This window comes from Geosmithia morbida (genome assembly GCF_012550715.1).
Source record: "Geosmithia morbida isolate 1262 chromosome Unknown scaffold_22, whole genome shotgun sequence".
Lineage (NCBI taxonomy): Eukaryota > Fungi > Ascomycota > Sordariomycetes > Hypocreales > Bionectriaceae > Geosmithia > Geosmithia morbida.
The window spans coordinates 300,485-322,869 of NW_023336209.1; the positions used below are offsets into that span (position 1 = coordinate 300,485).

At 51.5% G+C, this 22,385-nt stretch overlaps 8 protein-coding genes across 8 annotated transcripts; 6 read left to right on the forward strand and 2 right to left on the reverse strand.

Annotated features, from left to right (window-relative positions):
* Window positions 1–2,923: 2,923 nt before the first annotated feature.
* On the forward strand, window positions 2,924–7,464 carry GMORB2_4702 (ABC-type branched-chain amino acid transport system, ATPase component; the record flags this gene model as incomplete). The annotated part of the gene is made up of 2 exons (XM_035466676.1): window positions 2,924–5,567; window positions 5,648–7,464. 2 exons carry the CDS (start codon window positions 2,924–2,926, stop codon window positions 7,462–7,464), a joined length of 4,461 nt encoding a protein of 1,486 aa, XP_035318224.1.
* Window positions 7,465–7,694: 230 nt separating this feature from the next.
* On the reverse strand, window positions 7,695–8,245 carry GMORB2_4703 (uncharacterized protein; the record flags this gene model as incomplete). The annotated part of the gene is made up of 3 exons (XM_035466677.1): window positions 7,695–7,707; window positions 7,793–8,175; window positions 8,234–8,245. 3 exons carry the CDS (start codon window positions 8,243–8,245, stop codon window positions 7,695–7,697), a joined length of 408 nt encoding a protein of 135 aa, XP_035318225.1.
* An 835-nt stretch (window positions 8,246–9,080) lies between these two features.
* GMORB2_4704 (uncharacterized protein) lies at window positions 9,081–9,757 on the forward strand (the record flags this gene model as incomplete). The annotated part of the gene is made up of 2 exons (XM_035466678.1): window positions 9,081–9,269; window positions 9,341–9,757. The coding sequence occupies 2 exons, from the start codon at window positions 9,081–9,083 to the stop codon at window positions 9,755–9,757; spliced, it is 606 nt and encodes a 201-aa protein (XP_035318226.1).
* Window positions 9,758–10,265: 508 nt separating this feature from the next.
* Window positions 10,266–10,756, forward strand: GMORB2_4705 (uncharacterized protein; the record flags this gene model as incomplete). Its single annotated transcript, XM_035466679.1, has 2 exons — window positions 10,266–10,621; window positions 10,750–10,756. 2 exons carry the CDS (start codon window positions 10,266–10,268, stop codon window positions 10,754–10,756), a joined length of 363 nt encoding a protein of 120 aa, XP_035318227.1.
* Window positions 10,757–11,824: 1,068 nt separating this feature from the next.
* GMORB2_4706 (Protein of unknown function (DUF3659)) lies at window positions 11,825–12,577 on the forward strand (the record flags this gene model as incomplete). Its single annotated transcript, XM_035466680.1, has 2 exons — window positions 11,825–11,917; window positions 12,170–12,577. The coding sequence occupies 2 exons, from the start codon at window positions 11,825–11,827 to the stop codon at window positions 12,575–12,577; spliced, it is 501 nt and encodes a 166-aa protein (XP_035318228.1).
* Window positions 12,578–13,453: 876 nt separating this feature from the next.
* Window positions 13,454–15,792, forward strand: GMORB2_4707 (Protein of unknown function (DUF3659); the record flags this gene model as incomplete). The annotated part of the gene is made up of 4 exons (XM_035466681.1): window positions 13,454–13,529; window positions 13,594–15,335; window positions 15,414–15,587; window positions 15,667–15,792. 4 exons carry the CDS (start codon window positions 13,454–13,456, stop codon window positions 15,790–15,792), a joined length of 2,118 nt encoding a protein of 705 aa, XP_035318229.1.
* Window positions 15,793–16,214: 422 nt separating this feature from the next.
* On the forward strand, window positions 16,215–17,148 carry GMORB2_4708 (Broad specificity phosphatase PhoE; the record flags this gene model as incomplete). The annotated part of the gene is made up of 2 exons (XM_035466682.1): window positions 16,215–16,993; window positions 17,076–17,148. 2 exons carry the CDS (start codon window positions 16,215–16,217, stop codon window positions 17,146–17,148), a joined length of 852 nt encoding a protein of 283 aa, XP_035318230.1.
* A 142-nt stretch (window positions 17,149–17,290) lies between these two features.
* On the reverse strand, window positions 17,291–18,640 carry GMORB2_4709 (crossover junction endonuclease EME1; the record flags this gene model as incomplete). The annotated part of the gene is made up of 1 exon (XM_035466683.1): window positions 17,291–18,640. One exon carries the CDS (start codon window positions 18,638–18,640, stop codon window positions 17,291–17,293), a length of 1,350 nt encoding a protein of 449 aa, XP_035318231.1.
* Between the last annotated feature and the right edge of the window lie 3,745 nt (window positions 18,641–22,385).

Genomic DNA, 22,385 nt, shown 5'->3' on the forward strand with positions numbered 1-22,385 from the left:
GTCCGTATCCCCATCCTAGACCCCACCTGGCTCGATGCGGTACATAATCGGATATGTCAACAGCTAACTACGAGTATAGATCCACAATGCTCTTTACAACCTTGGCCAAGGACGATCCAATCCGGCAATGATGTATTCCCGAGGACTCACAAAGAAGTGTTTTCTTTTTTTTTTTTTTCAAAGAAAAAAAAAAGAAAAAAACGATATTACTAGTGAATATTCGTAAAAACAATAAAGTATTAGCAAAATGGGCTAGCTTTCGTATAGCTTCCTTGGCCTCCTATCTCATCTTACGTGTATTTCTATTACCGACTTTTACTCCACCCAGGTTACTCATTAACTGATTCCATCAAGGCTGTATGATTCTAGCCGTCTTTTCATCCTTCTCATCTTGATCTCTTTCCCTATTGATATTGTTTGCTACAAGGGCCAAGTCATGGCTCAGTATTTCGCTATATGTACATTGTCCGAACTATGTGGCAGGGTCAGGTGTGTGTCCAACAGGGTAGGAACACGATAACCCGTGATACCAAAACGACTTTCAGTAACGACATCTCATTTGAACCTCTTAATTTCACTTCAGAAAAGGACAAGGGGATCTGGGTACATGATCCCTTCTGCATCATTAAACAATCTCTGGTATATTCCACCCGGAATTCGAGTATAGCATAGACGAAGCAGGTAGGTATGTAGTATCATATTTTCTGTCAGTAAAGGTGAAGCATAGGGGTCTATCTTTGTTTTTGCTAGTAGTGATGTTCACACCATAACCTCACACCGATCGAGTCATAACTTACAGCTCGTTCCAAACTCTACAAGTTCCACTGGTGACGAGAATTTTGACGGCACTTGAACCCGCGAGTGGGCTCCATAAACATGAATAACTGGCCTCCGGGCAGCATTTCGTCCATGCAGGCTACCTAACAATTGTTTACTATCGTCAATCTATACAGGTCCCGGACTGGAATGGGTATGCCGATGAGGTAGGTCCCTTCCCTTCTTGAGGAGTCTCCAGCCCAGGGCGAAGTACCATACCCAGCCATATCTAACCAGTCGTTATCATCTTGACACCTCCGGAAGCGACGATGGTTGAATATGCAGGAGAAGGGGGAAGACAGTATTATCTGCCTCTCTGCCACCTCGAAAAAGAACTCGATAATTGTCACAAGTAAGTCACAGAATGGAGACGCCTCTGCCACAGCTTCGTATTAGATCTAAAGATGTTCTAGCAGACCCGGTAGAGACTTTTATAGTGCTAGATGGGAGAGCGACGTGGCTGGGAATTCCATGAAGCACCTCCGGTTCACAGTACATCTGTGGAGATATGAAGACGGCTTGCGATACTCCGCTGACCAAGGTCTGACGAGATATTAGACATGAGTATATGCCATGAGGCACTGTACCAGGGAAAGTGTAACGTATAATAGTGACCAACTCGGTTCGTTGTCATCGCTTCAGCGTTAGACGCCCGTCCGCCAGTGATAACGTCTACCGTTCTTAGCATATACTGCTGAAATAATATCATGTCCGTGGCATCCGGCCACGCACCTGTCCTGTGCGTCGGTCCCTGTTCGTTGGTGGCACAAAGCGCAAAAAGCGACCTACCAATGAAACTTGTTGGGAAGAAATTCCCATGTCCGCAACCACAAGACAGCCATCATGCTGTATGTTTTTATTTGACTATCCCATGGGCATGACTTCAAAGCTAGATACGGCCGAAAACTATAACGAGGTACAGGGGAGTCTTACAGGCCTCAGTCATATTGGGGTAACTATTTGTTGTGATTGTGCCAACGGGTGCGTCCAAACGTGACGATTGAGGAAGGAAATGTTTGCATGTTTTGCTGCGGTAATGTGGGACGCAGCGTAGGTACGGGAAACACATAATATATACGTACAAAGATACCATGGCTATATGCCTCATTAACACGCGATCTGATGTAAGGGACGAAGCTAAAGGGCAGTATCTGATATTGAGCTTTGTACTTACCGCTGGTTGATGGGATACCCTTTCCTTCTCCTCCTTTTGCTCCCTTCCTCTTGCATCGAACGGATTTAGGAGGGAAGGTCCAGTATAGTTTCATAAACTGGCGGCCTGACCTAGGCAAGTTATAGTGCTAGTGCTCGCAGCTCGGCATTGTTATATCCGCAGTTGTATGGATCATGGTTGAGACGACACGGGTGCGGGGTAAGAGTCTGTCCGACGGACGATCAAACGAGACGCAGATAAAAAGTCCGCGCCGTGGTGGAACGTTAAAGTATACATGTACGAACAAAAATGTATCCTTCAATATTACAGATAATAGTATGTATAGATCAATAACAACGATGGAGGATGCAAACGGTGTGGGATGTGGAGTTGATTGTCCGAATTGTGAACCAACATGTGACACGCGACGCTGGCTGTAGGGAGCTAGTCTGGGGGCTAACGCGCGCGGAGAAGAAACAAGGTAATAAGAAACAGTATATACCACCATGAGCGTTTACATATTATTAGTTACTACCCACAAAGCCGATTTTTTTTTCACAGCACCAAATCGCTATACTTCTGGCGGGTCCGAAGTAGCAGTTGATGCTTTATATATGCCAGCACGTCACGATTGGAATGGTTTCGTAGGGCGGCAGAAGAAGATTCACTGATCATGGATTAAGCCTGAGTACAGGTGGCGTGGCGTGGCGTCATAGACTGAGCATCAATCAGCGCTATTCACTGCTCGGAGGTGCTCACTACGCCGACGTGCGAGATTGGGATGGATTGCTAACGGGAGCCTATGCACAGTCTGATGCACTTTCGTCTGTCGTTCAGGGATATAAACTCCCTTGTATTTCTTCCTGTGTTAGCACATCAAATTCCTCCCCTTCCTCAGTTTCCCCCCCACGGTCGCGTTTGGTCATATCTACGGCGTAGATATACCCATTCACGATGACCGAACATCAGCAAGACATAAAGCACGGCGACACCCTGGAGAGAATACCCCCCACGTCATCTTCTGATAGTTCTGCTGTCACGGTCTCAACTCACGGAGATGGAAACACACACTTGAAAAGGGTGCAGACGACCGATGAGCAGGAGGACAATCTTTTCCGTGCGCTATCACGCCGACGTACCAGCGCGACTGGCCAAGGCCGACACGGCGATGGCGACGGCGATGACGAAAATCACGAGATCAACCGTCTCATGTCCCGTATGTTTGGACAGGCACGCAGAGAGAAGAACGAAGAGAACGAGACACGACACAGCGGTGTCGTCTTCCGCGACCTCACCGTCAGGGGCCTTGGCCTGGGTGCCAGCCTCCAGCCCACGGTTGGGGACATTTTCATGGGTCTCCCGCGTAGGCTGGGCAATCTGTTTAGCCGCGGGACCAAGGCTGCCGTTTCCAAACCTCCTGTGCGCGAGCTTCTCAGCAACTTTGACGGATGCGTGCGTCCCGGAGAGCTTCTGCTCGTTCTCGGACGTCCCGGAGCCGGCTGCACCACGTTTCTCAAAGTTTTTGCCAATCAACGGTCGGGTTTCGAGTCCATCGACGGCGATGTGACATATGGTGGCACCGGGGCTGACGAGATGGCTAAACGGTTCCGTGGAGAGATCATCTATAACCCTGAAGACGATCTCCACTACGCTAAGCTGTCGGTGCGGCAGACATTGTCGTTTGCGCTGCAGACGCGCACGCCCGGCAAGGAGGCCCGGCTCGAAGGCGAGACACGCGGCGACTATATCTCCGAGTTCCTGCGCATCGTCACTAAGCTCTTCTGGATCGAGCATACGCTCGACACCAACGTCGGCAACGAGTACATCCGCGGCGTATCGGGCGGAGAGCGCAAGCGCGTCAGCATCGCAGAGGCTATGATCGCCCGTGCTTCAGTCCAGGCCTGGGACAACTCCAGCAAAGGCCTAGACGCTTCAACTGCCCTCGAATATTTACGCTCCATTCGCGCCATGACAAACATGGCCGGCGTCTCCACCGCCGTTTCGCTCTACCAGGCTGGCGAGTCTCTGTATGATCTTGCCGACAAGGTCCTCCTCATCGACGAGGGCAAGTGCCTCTATTTTGGCCCTGCCGACGCCGCCAAGAAATACTTCCTCGACCTAGGTTTCGACTGCCCCGATCGCTGGACCACACCCGACTTCCTGACGTCTGTCAGCGACGATCACGAGCGCAGCATCCGCCCCGGATGGGAGAACCGCATTCCACGGACGCCGGAGGCGTTTTCCGAGCTGTACCGTCGCAGCGAGGCCCGCCGCCAGAACCTGGCCGACATGGAGGAGTTCGAGTCGCAGCTCCGGAGTGAGAAGGAGAGCAGGGGTGGCGACGCTGCCGACACACAAAAGGATATGAACTATACACTTCCCTTTTACCAGCAGGTAATGGCCTGCACCAAGCGTCAGTTCCTCATCATCGTTGGAGACAGGGCATCCTTGTTCGGAAAATGGGGTGGGCTTGTTTTCCAGGGCCTCATTGTCGGTAGCAGTTTCTACGGTCAGGACAACACGGTAACTAGTGCCTTTGCCCGGGGCGGAGCCTTGTTCCTCCTCCTCCTTTTCAATGCGCTGCTGGCCTTGGCAGAGCAGACGGCGGCTTTTGGAGCCAAGCCAATCCTGCTCAAGCACAAGTCCTTTAGCTTCTACCGCCCGGCCGCCTATGCCATTGCCCAGGTGTTTGTCGACATACCCCTGGTTCTGATTCAAGTGCTCATCTTCAACCTCATCATCTACTTCATGGCCGACCTTGCCCGCACCGCCTCGCAGTTCTTCATCACCTTTCTCATCCTTTGGCTCGTCACAATGACTACCTACTCCTTCTTCCGCGCCATCTCAGCCTGGTGCGGCACTCTCGACTCGGCCACACGCATCACCGGAATCTCCATTCAGATCCTCGTCGTCTACACTGGATACCTGATCCCTCCCGGGTCTATGCACCCTTGGTTCAGTTGGCTACGCCGAATCAACTGGATGCAGTACGGGTTCGAGTGTTTAATGGCAAACGAATTTACCTATCGTGATATGCCCTGCGAGACGCCCTATCTCGTGCCTCTAGGCCTCCGCGCCAGTCCTCAGTACCAGTCGTGTACGCTCAAGGGCAGTGTTCCGGGCCGTACCAGCGTGAAGGGGTCCGACTACATCAAGGAATCCTTCAACTACAGCCGCTCCCACCTCTGGCGGAACTTTGGCTTACTCTGGGCCTTCTTCATCTTTTTCGTATTCCTCAATGTCGTCGGCATGGAGCGCATGAAGGCCAATGCTGGAGGGGCTGCTATCACCGTTTTCAAGAGAGGACAGGTTCCCAAGAAAGTTGAAAAAACCATAGAGACTGGAGGCGGCCAGGGCACCAAGGACGAGGAGACTGGCGCCAGCCAAGGTGCCGCCACCGTCAGAGTGGGTGCCGACAAGGATGAAAATGAGAAGGAGAGTATAAAGACAACACAGCAGGTTGCCAAGAACGAGACGGTATTCACGTTTCGCAATGTGAACTACACCATCCCTTTCAAAGGTGGCGAACGCAAGCTTCTGCAGGATGTTCAGGGCTACGTTCGACCCGGAAAGCTAACTGCCCTCATGGGTGCTTCTGGTAAATACTACCATCTCTTAATTCCTCATTCTTCAAGGAGAACACAAAAAGACTGACCAGAGCAAATATTCGACTTATAGGTGCTGGAAAGACGACGCTTCTCAATACGCTCGCCCAGCGTATCAACTTTGGAACAGTCACAGGCGACTTTCTCGTGGATGGGAGGCCACTACCCAGGTCATTTCAACGGGCTACTGGCTTTGCCGAGCAGATGGATATTCACGAGCCGACAGCCACCGTTCGTGAGGCGCTCCAGTTCTCAGCCCTACTCCGACAGCCGCGCCACGTCCCTCGCGAGGAGAAGCTGGCATATTGCGAGACAATCATAGATATTCTAGAGATGCACGACATTGCCGGGGCGGCTATCGGCGTCACGGGCCAGGGTCTGAACCAGGAGCAGCGCAAGAGGCTAACGATTGGCGTGGAACTGGCATCGAAGCCTGAGCTTCTCATGTTCCTGGACGAACCGACATCTGGCCTTGACTCGGCGGCAGCCTTCAATATCGTGCGGTTCCTGCGTAAGCTGGCGGACGCGGGCCAGGCGATTTTGTGCACTATTCACCAGCCGTCGGCGGTTTTGTTTGAACACTTTGACGAGCTCCTCCTGCTCCAGTCGGGCGGCCGGGTCGTGTATCACGGACCTCTGGGCGAGGATAGTCAGATACTCACGCATTACTTCGAGTCCAACGGCGCCAAGCCGTGTCCCGCCAATGCCAACCCAGCCGAGTACATGCTAGAGTCTATTGGGGCGGGAGACCCCAACTACGAGGGACAGGACTGGGCGGACGTGTGGGCCAAGTCGGAGAATCACAAGGCGCGATCGCGCGAGATTGAGGCCATGGTGAAGGAGAGGCAGCATACCGAGATGTCGCAGAGCCTCAAGGACGACGACGAGTTTGCAGCGCCCATGCGGCAGCAAATGATCTTGGTCATCAAACGTGCTTACATATCGTACTGGCGGTCCCCTAACTACATTGTGGGCAAGTTCATGCTTCACATCATGACAGGCCTATTCAACTGCTTCACCTTCTGGAGACTGGGCTACTCGTCGACCGCTTACCAGAACCGTCTGTTCTCGATTTTCATGACGCTAACCATTTCGCCGCCGCTTATCCAGCAGCTTCAGCCGGTGCTCCTCCGGTCGCGTGACATCTTCACGTCGCGCGAGAACAAGGCGAAGATTTACTCCTGGCAAGCATGGGCGACGTCAATCATCCTAGCCGAGATTCCGTACCTGGTCGTGGCTGGAGCCGTCTACTTCTGCTGCTGGTGGTGGGGCGTTTTCGGCACACGCGTCTCGAGCTTCACGTCGGGCTACGTCTTCCTGCTGGTACTCCTGTTCGAGCTTTACTACACCAGTTTCGGGCAAGCCATTGCATCATTTGCCCCTAACGACCTGCTAGCCTCGCTCCTCGTTCCACTCTTCTTCCTCTTCATCGTCTCGTTCTGCGGTGTCGTCGTTCCAGCCCAGCAACTGCCCACCTTTTGGCGCGAGTGGATGTACTGGCTCTCCCCCTTCCACTACCTGGTCGAGGGCTTCCTGGCTGCTGCCATCCACGACAAACCCGTCCGCTGCACCAAGAAGGAGTTTGCCTACTTCAGCCCGCCCCCCGGTCTGTCGTGCGACCAGTACGCCGGTCCTTACACCAAACAGGCCGGCGGCTACATCCAGACCCAGCCCGACGGCTCGTGCGCCTTCTGCCAGGCTGCCACCGGAGACGAGTTTGGCCGCGGCTTTAGCGTTTATTACAATCACATATGGCGCAACTTCGGTATCTTCTGCGCCTTCATCGTCTTCAATTACTGCATTGTCTACCTCTCCACTTGGCTCCGCTTCAAGGGCAGATCTACCATCCGGTCTATTATTCCCGCAAAGAAATCGACCGGCAAGAATTAGCGAGGCATGTACGTGCAGTATTGGGCCACAAGCCTAGGATCTCGAAGCCCTTTATGTATCTAATTATTATATAGTCAATTAACTAAATTGAAGTATCTTAGGACTAGGTGTGGGAAAACAAGGAAGAACAAGCAAAAAGAAAACAGAGTATAACTACATCAATACGATCCTCCAATCAACAGCTACTCGAGGCCAGATACGAGAGTGCGCGCGTGTATGTTGTGTCTCCATCAGAGTCCCTCGCTATTACGTATCACTTTGAGTTAGGTCAGTGAAGTCTTCTTAAATCATCGTGGGCGTATAACGCCTCAAGTATTGGCCAACTCACAGTAGCGCGAGCGTCAAGTCGCCATGGATCCTGGCCTTGAGCTCAATGTCGACCTCTAGGTTGAGGTCGAGTCGCAGCCTGAGGGGTTTCTTGCCGTCGTCTTCTCCACCACCGCTGGGCTGGGCGACCTGGCCCTGAGGTGGTGCCTTCTGTTGCACATCTCCAGCCCTCTTCCTTTGAGCCAGCTGCTGTTGCTGTTGATCGGAAGGGGAGGAGGAGACATCCTCCACATCATCGTTGTCGTCTTCTTCGCTGCTTTCTCCCTGGGTATCCTGGAACTGGTCCTGCCCGCCTCGATCATTCTGAGGCGAGTAATCAAGCTCATCATCGTCATTGCCGCCCCATTGCTGCGACTCCTGCTTCTTGGGCTCTTCTGTTGCTGTCTAGTAATCATGTAAGTCTGAGGTGGTCTCTTCTCAAATTATATACTATGGCTCATACCTTATTATCCATGGTGTGATTGTGAGTATCCCAAGATTTTTATCTTTTTTTTTACTGCGGGTACGGTATCCTGTTGCTGGATGTCGCTTTTTTTTATCGTTATTTTTTCTGTGCTCGTCAAATATAAGCGTTCTGGATGACTATAAAAAAAATGAAGAAGGTGAACTGGTTTTTCTATCCTCAGACAGCGTTGGAGTCCTTTACACCAGAAAGAGCATAGAAGGCTATAGAAATGGTGATGCAACCGTGCGTCTAACAAAACATGCTCCCTGGTGCCGATCGACATTTTGTATAAATCTAGATACCCAGGAGGGAAATATCATTCATTACGTGTACCGATGAACGAGTCTATGCTGTTCCTTGTTTTCTTTCCGCTCTCCTTCAACTCTTCTTTTTTTAGCACACGAGACGTCAGGCGTCAGCATAGAAGCAATGTATGACGCATGACTCACGGCAGGGGGATATGAAGAAGGAAAAGGGGGGCAATAGGAGTGGTGAGGGGCTGCGCGGGATGGATGTGCATGCGAATCCCTCAATCGCTGTGGAGGAATCAAGGTCTGGGGGATAGTCACGGAAGCGGGTCACACCATGCGGGATATGTGTTACATACATAGTTAACTGTACGTACACGAGCACTCGTATCCTGAATCCAGATGATTGTTTAGAGTGGAACAATAGGCTAATATCAGGGCGAGTCCTAGAATAGGAGCAGCCAGTCCTCGATGGAGTTTTTGCCCCCGTGTTAACTTTGGAGAACAAGTCTGAAGCCCGAATTTCTCGAGTTGAAGAGAAGGGTACGGAAAGAAAGAAACGAAAAACGGAAAATACAAGAGAAAATCGAGGCACAATGGTCATCGGTTTACTTGCGCTGACGTCTATCCCGACCATCATCGGCGTGGGAAATTCCGTGAGTGCACAGAAGAGAGAGAATGCTGCTCTGTCTAAGGAGCAGGAAAAGTTCCAGCTCACGGCTATGCTACCTACGGAGGAAGGAGAGCTTCGAGAGGCAGCGTTCTGCGTGCTGGTTGACGGACAGGTAAGTGCTCTTCTCTATTCTTCCCTCCTCACTCTCTAAGAGACAGCCATCTAACCTCAAATCCATGGTAGATCTATCTCGACTTCCCCCAAAGACCAGTAGAAGGGCAGCGATTTTGCGGCTACTACTTTCCATACCCTAGCGAAGAGAAGCATCGGGGGCTAGTGAGCTTCATCTCAAACGACCCTCCGGCGCTCAACTGGATTTACGTGGACGCGGAGACGCATGCGTTGCGCTATGGCGGCAGGAAGGACACTATGGGCCATACCATTGGACCGTGGGGGTGGAGCGAAGATGAGCACTTTCTCGACCTGGAAGATGATCCAGCCAAGTTTGTGGCGCGACGTCAGGACGATGGACGATGGGCCGTGTACTGGCACCCCACTGGAAGCAACGACAACGGCGACAGCTACAAGTCCAAATGTCAACCAGTACGACTCAGACGGCGGAAGCTACTTGGAATGGAGAGCCGTTATGTCAGACACTGAGGGCTATCTCGCCCCTTTGTCGAAGCCTTGGAGCCTTTTTGGGTAATGGTTGACATTAAGCTGTGGCAAAGCTGACAGTCGGGTTGGAAGAGGTGGTCCGAAACCTTGGATATGGCACACGCTCCTAACATGCATACACATTCGCCCACATACGAGGACATACGACATCATAATCCATTATTGGAAACGAAAAATTCATGCGCGTGTGAGATTTAGTGGCTGTGGAGTTGAGATGGAGGGGGAGAATCAACGGCCAGGGTGGTGGGTGGGTGGGGAACCTTGTGCCATGACTTCATGTTTAAAAACCGGTCACCAAATTGTATATCCTACGAGAATCGCGGTTGTCCTATTTAGGTATTCGCTTTCCTTGTAGTTTTATTTCTAGCAAAGTTCTACACTAGTATCAATCTTCTCGTCCTCTTCCTTCTTTTACTCATATTAGCCTCAATCCCTTGTTGCTTCTCCTGCTGCTTCTCCATTCCTCGATCAACCGACCATATCTAATACCATGTCTTCAGCACCAACAATGGAGAAGCCTACGCAGGACCTCGACTCTGCCGATGAGAAGGCCAGCCAGTCTGGCGAGGATTCCGGCCGCCCCTCGAACCAGTCCACTGGCAGGAAGCCCCGCCGGGGTAACAAGAAGTCCAGCAAGAAGGCCAACACAGATCTGAACCAGCTCTCGACAGGCGGTGTTGAGGGCGTCGCCGACAACACGGCCAATACCATGGGTGACCTGGGAAACAAGGCGATGGACAGCAAGGATGATAGCAAAGATACCCTTCGTCTTCGCCTCGATCTCAACCTAGAAGTCGAGATTCAACTCAAGGCCCGCATTCACGGCAATCTTGAACTAGCCCTCTTGTACGTTGTAGCCCCCCCCCCCTCCCCTTTTGAAACTTTGCCCCAACCTTTCCCATCTACGGCGCTTCATATTCGACTATTTAATTATGGAACAGTCCTCGTTCTTACGCAAAATCTTATCATTCCAGCATGTGATCAAAGAATCAAACAAATACTTGGACTCGGGCTAATCGATTGATTGCTGCTGCAGGAACTAATAGGTAGACATGAGTTGGAGAGAAAGACGGCTAGAGTTGTTCATCTTTTTTCCTTACCTTTTTTTTCCATCTTTCCTCTATTTGCTCATTCATAATTTTCTTGCCTATAATGTGTCCGCGGGAGGGAAAGGGGATTGGCGTTATGTTGTTTCGAATATCTATCTATCCATTATTGTGTCGGGTAGTAATGATACTAGTAATAGTAGTAAAAATAGTTGTGAAATAAATCTACAGATTACATTCCACAATATAGCCCAGCCAACGCCTTTTGTCGCAGAACCGGTATCGCCAGGGACAATTCTAGTAAGCATTACGGGGCATTAACATATGGTCACACATTAGATGGTAACACCCGGCCGGGCCCATAATAATAGCATTGTGCGCCATATGTATGCTGTAATAACGTGTACGACAGGCGGCCCGACACGCTAGGGACTCGGGAGCGTCTAATCGTCTGAAGTTAGTGACGATTTATAGTGACGGCTCTTCCATATTGTTTAGTAATAGCGACGGTTCTTGGCACATACCTTTCTGGTATTACGAAATAGAGCATGCGCGAGCACACACGACCATGCACACAGCTAGTGGTTATGACGTCACGACACTATATCCAGTATGCATGATCCATCTGTGATTCATGCCGTCCCAATATCTTATGCCACACTGCTCACACGGCAGGCATGCCTAGATAAGCCATAGAGCTCCTGCCTGCCCTGATTACAGAGTGCATAGTAATAGTAGTTATGCTTTCCTTCTATTCTAATATTCATTACTATGATGCGGAATCTTCCTTTTTCTTTCATTGCCACCTAGCACCGCCCAAGAACTACTCCAGACAGCTGATGCCTGATTTTTGGAGACTTACCTCTCGAAGCTACATCCCAGCTGCGTTTTCCTTCGTCCTTCCTTCGTCTGTTGGCTCTGTTTTCGGCGCGCATAGAGCACCGCATGATCGAGTCCTGATTACGCCCACACTCACACTCGCCCACAGACTGAGACAGGAAACATGTCGTCTCCACACACCGCGACGCCTGGGGATGACGCCCCTCATGACACCCACACCACGCACATGATTGATATTCCCTATCGAGGCGCCTTTGTACCCCGAGACAGCCCCAAAGAGCCCCCCGAGATTACGCCCATACCCAGGATCAACCATGATACCGCCGCCGCTACGGAACCTTCCCAGCAGCAACAGCAGCCGCCGCCGCCACATTTGCCAGATCGCTATCAAGCCCTGGTAGGCCGCTTTGTCGATGAGTTTGGCAACATTCTCGACGATGATGGCACCGTCCTAGGTCGGGTAGAAGGGGATCTCCCCTCCATGGTAGGCCGCCCCGTCTCGGAAAAGGGTGAGATCTTGGATGGAGACGGCGAGGTAGTCGGCCACGTCGTCGAGGATCTCACTGCGCTTCCCGAGCTTCAAGAACTTGACGGAGCCCTCAGAGTCGACGCAAGTGGAAACATCTACAATGAGAATGGCGAGGCTATCGGCAGACTCAACGAGGCCCGCCCTGGCGGCCGTGCCCAGGAGCAGCAGCAGCCGCAACGACAACCTAGTTACGGTAGTAGTCCGGGTGGCCCATCACCTGCAGCACCTGCACCTAGGCCTGCATCTGCACCTAATCCCTCGGAGATTTATCTCGATGTCAAGTCCACATACGACGGCATCCAGCTCATCATCAAAATCCCGAGTATATTCAACAGGGATAAGGACAACAACAATGTGCCGGAGGACATGAAGGGCACCACCCGCTAGCAAGTCACAGATTGCCATTAAAGATCACGGCGAAAAAGAAAAAAAAAAGAATAATAATGAACCTAAGATCTAAATTCACCGAGCACACAAATTCACCGAAATGTGGCCAAGTTGATTCTTCCCCTTCCAAACAGTCGGGTTAAATATCTCGACCGTGGAGTGGAGTCTTTGCGTGGGTTTCATGTGGGCTCGTAGAAAAACTGGTTTCCAAATGCGGTCGCCTCCCATCTAACGCCTTCCCCAACCCATGCTCATGATACACATCGGGGACCCAATCTCGATCTACAGATGACTTGTTGCAGAGAGGTCACGACCCACGACCCTGCTTTCCATGGTAGCCTGGCAAGGCAGGGATTGGCATCCCCTCTCCCCATCCTGGTTTACACATCAATGATGGATCATCTTGATGATGCCAAGATGCCAGCCACCGCCCCCCGGGTGTCGTTGATTTCTAGCCACCGCCAAGCTGTACAGTTCGTAAATGAAGGAGGGCATCATCATCATGGCAGTGGCCAATCCTTGTGGCTGACGCATTATTTTAATGACGCAAATGACTTTCTTTTTTTCATCCCTCCACCTTTGCCCGCTGGTAAACACAAATCGACGACGCAAGTGGCACAATGAAACGGCGGTTCTTTTGATAGCGATGGTGACGAGGATCAAGGCCGGTTGTGTCATTGTGTGCTTCTGGTTGCGAAGGAAAGAAGCAAAACTTGTTTGCACAATACTTCACCGACGTATATATTTAACGGGTAGCTGTTGAAGTCCGTCGGGTAGTTGAGCCATCATTACGCTACACAACACACAAGAAGAACAAATAAACAAAGCAAGTTGCAAGTTTTATCATCAGTAGTAATACTCTCCAGGACGCAAAACATGGCATCCTTGAACCCTTTGTCTATCCCTGGCGGGTGGAAGAAGGACACCCCGGTAACGGAGAACCAAGATCCCGGTGAGCAATGCCTCGGAAGACGAGAGCATGAAGGAACTGCCATCTAATACATTGTCATCTACAGCCGAGTCAGTCCCCCGATCGGCAACTGGAAACAGCGGCGGCGACCAGGCCGATGAGAATGGCGTGGGCAGACAGTCTGTCGCCGACTTTGCCGACGCCACCGAAGGCCATGACAGCACCCACCAGGACGAGCGCGGGACCGAATACTCCATCCACGCAGGCGAGTCGGCAGCGGAAGCCCCTGTACAGATGGAGGACCGTGACGGTGAGGCTGGATACGACAAGATCGCCGGTGGGCTTGTCGAGGCCGATGGACGCGTCGTCTCCCGAAGCGGCATGACCGCCGGCTCAGTCGTCGACGGCGACGCCGCTCAAATTGAAGGCAGCAAGGTTGGTGACGATGGAACCATCCGTGACCTCGGCGGGGAACCTGTAGGCAAGGCAGAGCCTCAGAATGAGGCAGAGGAAGAGAAGCCTGAGGAGGAGAAGCCTGAGGAGGAGAAGCCTGAGGAGGAGAAGCCTGAGGAGGAGAAGCCTGAGGAGAAGCCTGAGGAGGAGAAGCCCGGAGAGGAGGAAATTGAGGATCACGCCGGCGACTACCAGAAAGAAGCGTACAGTAAACTCGCTGGCGGCACCGTCGAATCTGAAGGTCGTGTCACTTCCAAGGGTGAGCTCGTCGGCACAGTCGTCGAAGGTGACGCCAAGGCCCTTGAGGGCAATAGGGTCGGCGATGACGGAACCATCCGAGATATCAACGGAAACCCTGTAGGCAAAGCGGAGCCTCGTGAGGATTCCGAGGTCGAGTCCCAGGAGACTGAGGAGCTTGAAGAGGAGCAGCCTGACCGATCGATCCTGGAAGGGAAACGAGTCAACAAAGCTGGTAACGTTGTCGACGAATCGGGTGCTATTTTCGGGCGCGTCGTCGAGGGCGACGTGGCGTCGATTGCCGGCCGGATGTGCGACAAGGACGGCAACGTGCGCAGTGAGTCGGGCAGTGTGGTCGGAAAAGCCGAGGTGCTTGCCCAGGATAAGCGGCAGGGCCCCAAGGAGGGGCCGTTTGCGGAGCTCGAATGCACCGTTGGTAAAGACGGCAAGGTGGTGACGGCATCGGGCGACACCATCGGGCGGATCGTGTCAGGCGACGCAAATGCACTTTTCGGCCGCGTCGTGGACCAAGATGGCGATATCCTGGACCGCAACGGCAACGTGATTGGCAAGGCGGAACGGTGGGAGGAGCCTGTGGTCGAGAAGCCCAAGAGCCCACTAGCTGGGCGCAAGGTGAACCGTGAAGGCGACGTGGTCGACGACGACGGCAACATCATTGGCCGGCTGGTCAGCGGTGACAAGACGATGTGCTCGGGCAAAGAGGTCGATGACGACGGCGACGTGACCAACTCCAAGGGAAACACTCTCGGACACGTTGCCCTACTCGAGGATATACCCCCCGAGCCTGAGTCGGCCGAGGAGCGCGAGGAGCGCGAAAAGGCCCAGAAGGACAGGGAGCTGGCCGGGAAGCTGGCTGGATCCATCGAACAGTCTCTTGATAAGCTCCGGCCCATCCTCAAGCTCATCACCGACAAGATTGACAGGGCAGAGCGCACCCCCAAAGAGGAACTGGATGAGGAGCAACTCGTCAGGGAGGTCAAGCCACTCATCGAGGAAGGGGCCAAGGTCCTGACCGAGACCAACGGAATGATTCGCGGCATGGACCCAGACGGTCGCATCCAGCGAAACGCAAAGCATAAGACGTCCACTAAAGAAGCGACCCCCGAGGAGCATCACCTTGCCGAGATGCTCAAGGAGGTGAGAGAAACCTTGAAAAAATCCCCCCAACCTGGAAGAAAAAGATCCCGGGGCTAATGGCGAACAAAAACAACGCAGCTTACCACCAGTGTCACCGAGACTATCGACAATGCCAAGCGCAAGATTGAGGGCATGCCTCACGCGAAGAAAGAGCTTAACCCTCTGTGGGGTCTGCTCACCGAGCCTCTCTTCCAGATCATTGCCGCCGTCGGTCTGCTACTGAACGGAGTGCTTGGCCTCGTCGGAAGACTAGTAAGTCCATTTTTATTTTGTTTTCTTACCGTGTTTCCCTCTATCAAACAAGAAGTCTTCATATACTCACATCATTCAGCTGAGTGGTCTAGGTCTCGGTGGCCTCGTCGAAAACATCCTCGGCGGTCTGGGCATTGACAAGATTCTCGCCAGCTTCGGACTGGGCAGCGCCTGGGATGCTCTGACAGGAAGAAACCAGAAGTGATTCTAGTTATAATACGGTTGTTTTTATATACCGAAAAAAATTGGTTCGTTGACGTGTGCGGTGTTTAGTATTTATCAATCCTACTTTTAAATACTTTTGGTTTTCTGTTCTTTTCGATAATAATATGAACCAATTCTTCTGTCAACATTAAAGTATACATTATGAAGTTCTTTATTCTTATTAGTACTTGCATAATGAGAATTCTGTCTAATCTTAGTCATGCAATCTTACTTAGTGGGTTTATGGCTATATCGGGGCTATGACCAAAAGCGAGTATCCCACAAATAAAAAGTCTAGAGAAAAAAGTTCTAGCAGAATTTTCTTTCACAATGCACCTTCATCATCACGATGGCCTGGCGGCCACCTTGAAAGATGAAAGAGGTTGATGTGTTCTGTCCTCTCTTTATATCCCTCCTCTAGCTATGCGTCTCTTTCTCATCCGTCATGGCGAGACTGTCGACAACGTGGCCAGCGTCTACGCCGGTTCTCTCGACTCGGCCCTGACGTCGCATGGAGTCATCCAGGCCCGCCTGCTGGCCTCGCATCTTGCCGAGCACGCCCCCGCAGACACACACATACTGTCATCCGACCTGCAGCGCGCCGTCAAGACGGCCGAGGCTATACGGGATTCACGACGGTATTGTGCCGGCGATGACGAAGGAGCTAGGCAAATCCAAATAGTCTCTCTCATTCGTGAAAAAGATTTTGGCAGCGACGAGGGTGTCCGCATTGGTAGTCGCATGCCCTGTGGAGACAGTGAGTCGGTTGAGTCGATGAACGAGCGGGTAGACAGTTTTTTGGATAACCATATCCTCCCGCTTTGCCATCGCTCATCTGCGGACCACGGCGTCGCTGTTGTTGCTCATGGCATTATTCTTGGAGTTCTCTTCAGAAGGCTCCGCCATCGGCTCCCTAGTGGCGCAGTGACGTCTGCGACAACAGATATTGATCTATCATTGTCACCTTCATGGGGAAACACAGGCTATCTCGAGGCTACTTTGTCGTGGTCTGACTCCGAGCAGGAAGCCTCGTGGTCCGCAATGAAGCTCGTTATTCACCGCATCAATAGCCTAGGTCACCTACGTGGCTTGCGCAAGACGCGAGGCGGCATCGGCAGCGCCCGCTTCGACAGTGGTCAACGAACAATGGATTCGTTCTTTGCTCCCAAGAAGCGGAAGCTGGCCGATGCACCCAGTAATAGGTACGTTTGCTGCGTTTTGTTTTCTTCCTACCTACACACCCTTTTCCAACGAAGATATGATGAGAAACACAATTATTCACAGACCTGTTCTGAAATATTACGTGTGGAAAAATTTGTCCAACCGCTGTCTGAAATCTTCGCTCAATCAATCTTGACTTCTTTACTCCCTGAATTTGCGAAACACTTTGGCTAACATTCATGGCCTTTCTTTCAGTAGTGACATTGTCGACCCAGACACCAAAGACGATTCAATAGGTGCTAAAAGATTAAAATAAATTTTATAATTTTTTTAGAACACTAAATATCCGTGCTTGTTTCATCTCGACCCGTGAACACCTTGTACATTCTTCTACTCACAGCCTGCCCGATAGTCCTGTCGGATAGTTGCCCCTCGTTGTTGATCGTCTTCCTCACACCCTCGAGTCGCCCGGGCCCACCAGTCTCCAATCCTCTGACGAGATCGGTGACACTCCCAAATTCGACGGCTATGCCGTGGGCAATCGGAGCCGTGACCCGCGCAATCTCCTGCAGCATGCATATGTATGTGCTGGAGGCGTCGTCGCCCGTCTTGACCTGGCCAGACTCCATGCAGAAAGCGGCGCCGTACATGGCCCTATCCCTCTGCTTGCGGTAGGGTATCGTGGAGATGTGCTGCGTCAGCACAGCGAGCCACTGCGCCGTCTCGAGCGCCATGGCCGTGTGATGGATCAGCACGTCATGCATTACTTGCAACTCCAGCAGGGCATCTTCGACCACATAGTCAGGCACGACGACAGCAGCCTCAGTGGAAGCTGTGCCATTCCTCCTCCTCCAGTTGCCTCCTGTCTGTTGTTGTTGTTGTTGTTTTTGTTGTTCCTCTCGAGCGCGGACGCCCGAGGTAAACTGGCGGTTTCGGAGGTTGCGATTCTTGCGCGTCCACGATGCGAGTCCCTCGAGTAGATAAATGATCTGGTGGTCGGGAAATGCCTCCTGAACTTGGGTGGCATGAGCACCAACTCGGCCGTCGATGGCCATGCGGACAAATTCGGCTGCTGGTACGATGACGGCGGCGTGCCGCTCGCCCATGATGCGGCGTGGAATGGGTTCCCAATGGTCCGCGTCCTCGTTGAAGCGGCTCGTCACCTTGCGGCGCCACTTGATGGCGTTGTGCGGGCTATCCCACGTCGAGTGTTCGACCGAAAGGGCCTCCAACAGTGTCTCGACGTGCGTCCTGATTGACACGTCCAGCGTGGAAGGAAGGTCGACAATCATCTCCGGTGTCGAGACCTTCTTGTCTGTGCGCATCTTGTTCACCTCCACTAGGGCAGCGGCACGTTCCTTTTCGCGAAGCTTGGCCTCCTTGACTGCCTGCCTCTCATGCCTCTTGGTTTCCTTTTCGGTCTCCCGTTCGATCGCTGTTCTCCTAGTTCTCTTGCCATTGTTGGGTTGTGCAGTCATTGTTGATGAGGATGGCGCCTTTGCTCTTTCCCGTGAAGGGAATATGTCACTGCGTGAGCGCCCCAGCGGGGACCGAGTTCTCCGCGGCATCCACGCTAGGCTTTGGATGTCTGGCAGGTCGTCATCCGAGCCGCCGGCAGAGTCGGAGTCAATCTCAATGACATTCGAGCAACGCGCATTGCTCCGGAGCTTGTCAGTTCCTGTACCCATGCCTGTGGTCGTGGCTGTCTCTGGTGCAGAGCTCGAGATGGGGTCCCAGGTCTGAAGAGAGCGGCCATTGCACGATCCCGCTGTGATTACCTGCGGGCTGCTGCTCTCTATCTCGGGCAGGTAGCCACGAGTTGGCCCCCCTCGTTTTGCATTCGATGTGGGGGAGTCGGCCAAAGGGTCAGATGATGGCGGTGCAGGAATGGGGGTTGTAGATGCTAGTCGACCTTTCTTACGAAGCTTGGTCGGCAGAGAGGGTTTGAGCAGATTGAGTGACGATACATCGGCTGACTTCTCCCCAGCTGAACTGTGTTTTGTGGGCTGCGGCGGAGAGGTTGCAAATGGATCTGAACTCGGCAGTAGGTCGGTTGCCTGCTTTGTCGTTGGCGTCCTAGATTGAAATGACGATGAACCGCCTACCGGCGAGAGTTTTCCCTTCGAGTTGGCTCTATTAGACGGCTCATTGTGCATTTGAATCCCTGGGGATATCGATATCCGCCGCCGTTTTGCGCCCGCACTTGTGGTGAAACCCAGCTCGCAAATTGAATCATCATCGAATTCATCGAGTCCTAACACGTCGGCATTGGCGACCGTCTTAGAGGCTCGTAGTGCCCGATTTTCTTTTTCCCTGCACGTCTCAGCTAATGGCCTCTGAGTGGAGGCTTCTATGAGAGAGTCGATATCCCCGGTGACATCAAAATCGTCGGAAAGACCGGCAAAATCCACGATATTCAGCTCTGCCTCGTGTGTAGAACACGCAGCCCTCGTGCTTGCAGATTGCCGTTGTCCCCCCCCGGCTGGCGGGCTCAGCGGGTGCTCCCTGGGCGGGGTGGAGGATACCAGATCGATTACTTCTTGTGCCATCAGCCTTCTCGAAGCGGGTGAGCCATGATCCGAACATGACGTAAAATAACAAGGACAGCGATGGAAGTCACGTAGGAGGAGTTGGTGTGCGCCATAGAGACGCGAAGTCACGTGCTTCTTGGCCTACCCGAGGGTAAATAATAGCTAAACGCAAGAGTAAGGTTGATGGATGGAGCAGACGACGAAGAAACAAGTGTAATAAATATTTCTTGAACCCCACCTATGCATCTAGAAAATCTAGCTGTAATTCTCGTGGCTTTATATATATATATATTTTCTATTGCGATAGGCTAAGTAATGTTGTTTTTATAAAGCGGATGTCCACGGTGGTTCATTGCGCTTATTTGTGCATATAACATCTAATCCTGCGCCAAAAAGGCTGTTTAAACAGCGTAAATTCTACGGTCTGTAATAAACGATTTTTTTTTTTTTTAAAAAAAGTAATAGTAAGCTTAGTACAAGATATAAAAAAAAATACAACAATGACACCTCGATGGTTGTCTATATTAGAGTCGCCAGAGGCTTCACAAGTGGAAGGTATAGATACGTCAGGCGTACTAGGTTTCGGACTCGCATCTCCAAAGGATGAAGATGCTGCTACGTCACCATAATCACTGCGACTGCATGTATTGTCGGATACTCATAGCCATAAAGATATATTGGCCGACGACAGGCTAGTCTTATGCCATACTCTACCGCTCGTAAGAGGCTTTGCTCGCACCTGGGGCCTATTAGCTGACAAAATCGAGACGTGTAATATTGTTTGAAGTGACTTGATATTGATGGATGAAACGACCAGTACCCGGGATACTTTTCCGGGGAACCAGGAGTAATACGAGCAGTAACACTTGCACGGCGTACCCCGGCATCACACGGCAATGTGTCGAATTGAAATATATTACTCCGTGCTTGTAAGGCATTGTGGAACCGATCCTGGTGCACAACCTGATTGTGGTTTGATGAGCCGGGAAGCACTGTTGGAGGCAGCGCTTGATTGCTACGATGTATCCTAGCATGTACAGCGTACGTGTTGCGCATGTACGAGTGCTCTTTACATACTGATACATCGGACTTGTCCCCGTACAGTTATGGAGTATTTCTATGTAGAGTATTGTGAGGAGTAACGATACCCATAGGCTGATCTTGCCGCCCCTATCCCTTGCCCTCGAATCGAGACACGTCTCGGACCCTGCAGGAGGTGGCCCGCCAGTATCATCGACAGTTGCACGGAGCATTACAGACATGCTTCAGCACTGGTCTTGGGAAGCGTTGATCAATTCGTTCTCACGCAGCGGTTGATAGTCTCAATGCTTGAATAAGCAGACATAGCATCGGGGCAGAAAGGGGAGAGTGTCACACTAATATAATAGTACGGGCAATACCTAGAGGGTCGTATCAGTCTAGTGTATCTCACATAGATTGTATGGCGATATACATGTACGAGCGTGGGGCGTTGTTATTATATCCCAGCAGAAGTGTTACTAGTCACAGTACCCATATTGCGAGGATTACGGAGTAATATTACTATTAGAACTACGTTTGCGAGTACGAGCCTACGACTATTATGGCGGCCACCCTCCGTAGGTAATATAAAGACCTTCCATAGGTACTACAAGCTGTATACTTTGTGTTATATGCGAATACGCCGACCGTGAGACGCTGCAAGATATTAAATTGCGGACTAGGCTTTTGACTAGATCCCTGATGGGACGAGCGTTGCCAGCCTGTCAAATCTGGGCTTGGAAGTGGGACGTGAGCCTATGACAAACTAGCGCCCGAAGAGCCAACCGGTCATTGCCATCCACTGCGCGAGATCTTTTGATGGCGTATGTACTTGTACGATACTCCGTACTCGTAGTAGATGGCGCAACCCCTGATATCTATGTGTCTGTACGAGCGAATACTCCTGGATCCATGGCCCTGAGTAATAACTAGCTGACACCCTTGAGTACGGATAAGACATGTATTCATAGCTGCGCGTGCAGCGTGCGTCATATTTGCCAACACATTTTCACCAGGTACCAGGGCCCGGGGACCAGTACGGATGCACCCTGTTAAAGGTATCCACCTGCTAGTACGGAGGGTAATAATACGTCGCACTTATTACTCGTAGTCGCGTTGCTTCTCTTCATAATACTGCTCTTCGTACTGCTATTCGTACGAGAACGGGTAGCAATGTGGTGTACTCCCAGCCACGCAGCTCGTTACTCTCCGTAGCTACTAATAGTACTAGCTAGAAATTGCGCGTGCAGTGGTACGCCCTGCGTGACGAGGGAATCTCAACGCGCGTTGGTGATGACCATGGGTGCGGCACAAGATGCAACTCTACGACGACTATGGAAGAACAGGTGAATATCTTTTGGTAAAAAGTGGGACATGCAAACGTACGTATGTATGTATATCACATTAAAAGAGTACGAGTACTAATACTAGTCGTACTTACTGCTCTACTACGCTGTAAGCCGTGATGCACAAGTACTACGAGTACGTGTAATATATGTACGGAGTATTGACATGTATGATTACGATGTCGAGTCCGAATGTCATACAGGTGATAGATAGCTAATGTGAACAAAGAGGTCGGCGCCTGCTTCATCTTGCAACGACCAACTTGCGACATTGTACCGCCTCCCATTAGAGAGTTAAAAATAACGTCTAAAGTCCATGTGGCGCGGAGAAAAAAAAAGAGTTTACTCGCTACTATCAAGTACTAACATTACCCTGTCGTACGAGCATAGAGTAATATTACGTCGTAACAGTAAATACCTGGACGAGTAGGTGTAGTGTTGACAAGTTAAAGTAGTAAGTAATACATGTAGTAGTAGTACATACAGTCCTTGCTAGTACATGTACATGAACGAGAGCATTTCTCCTCAACTCGCAT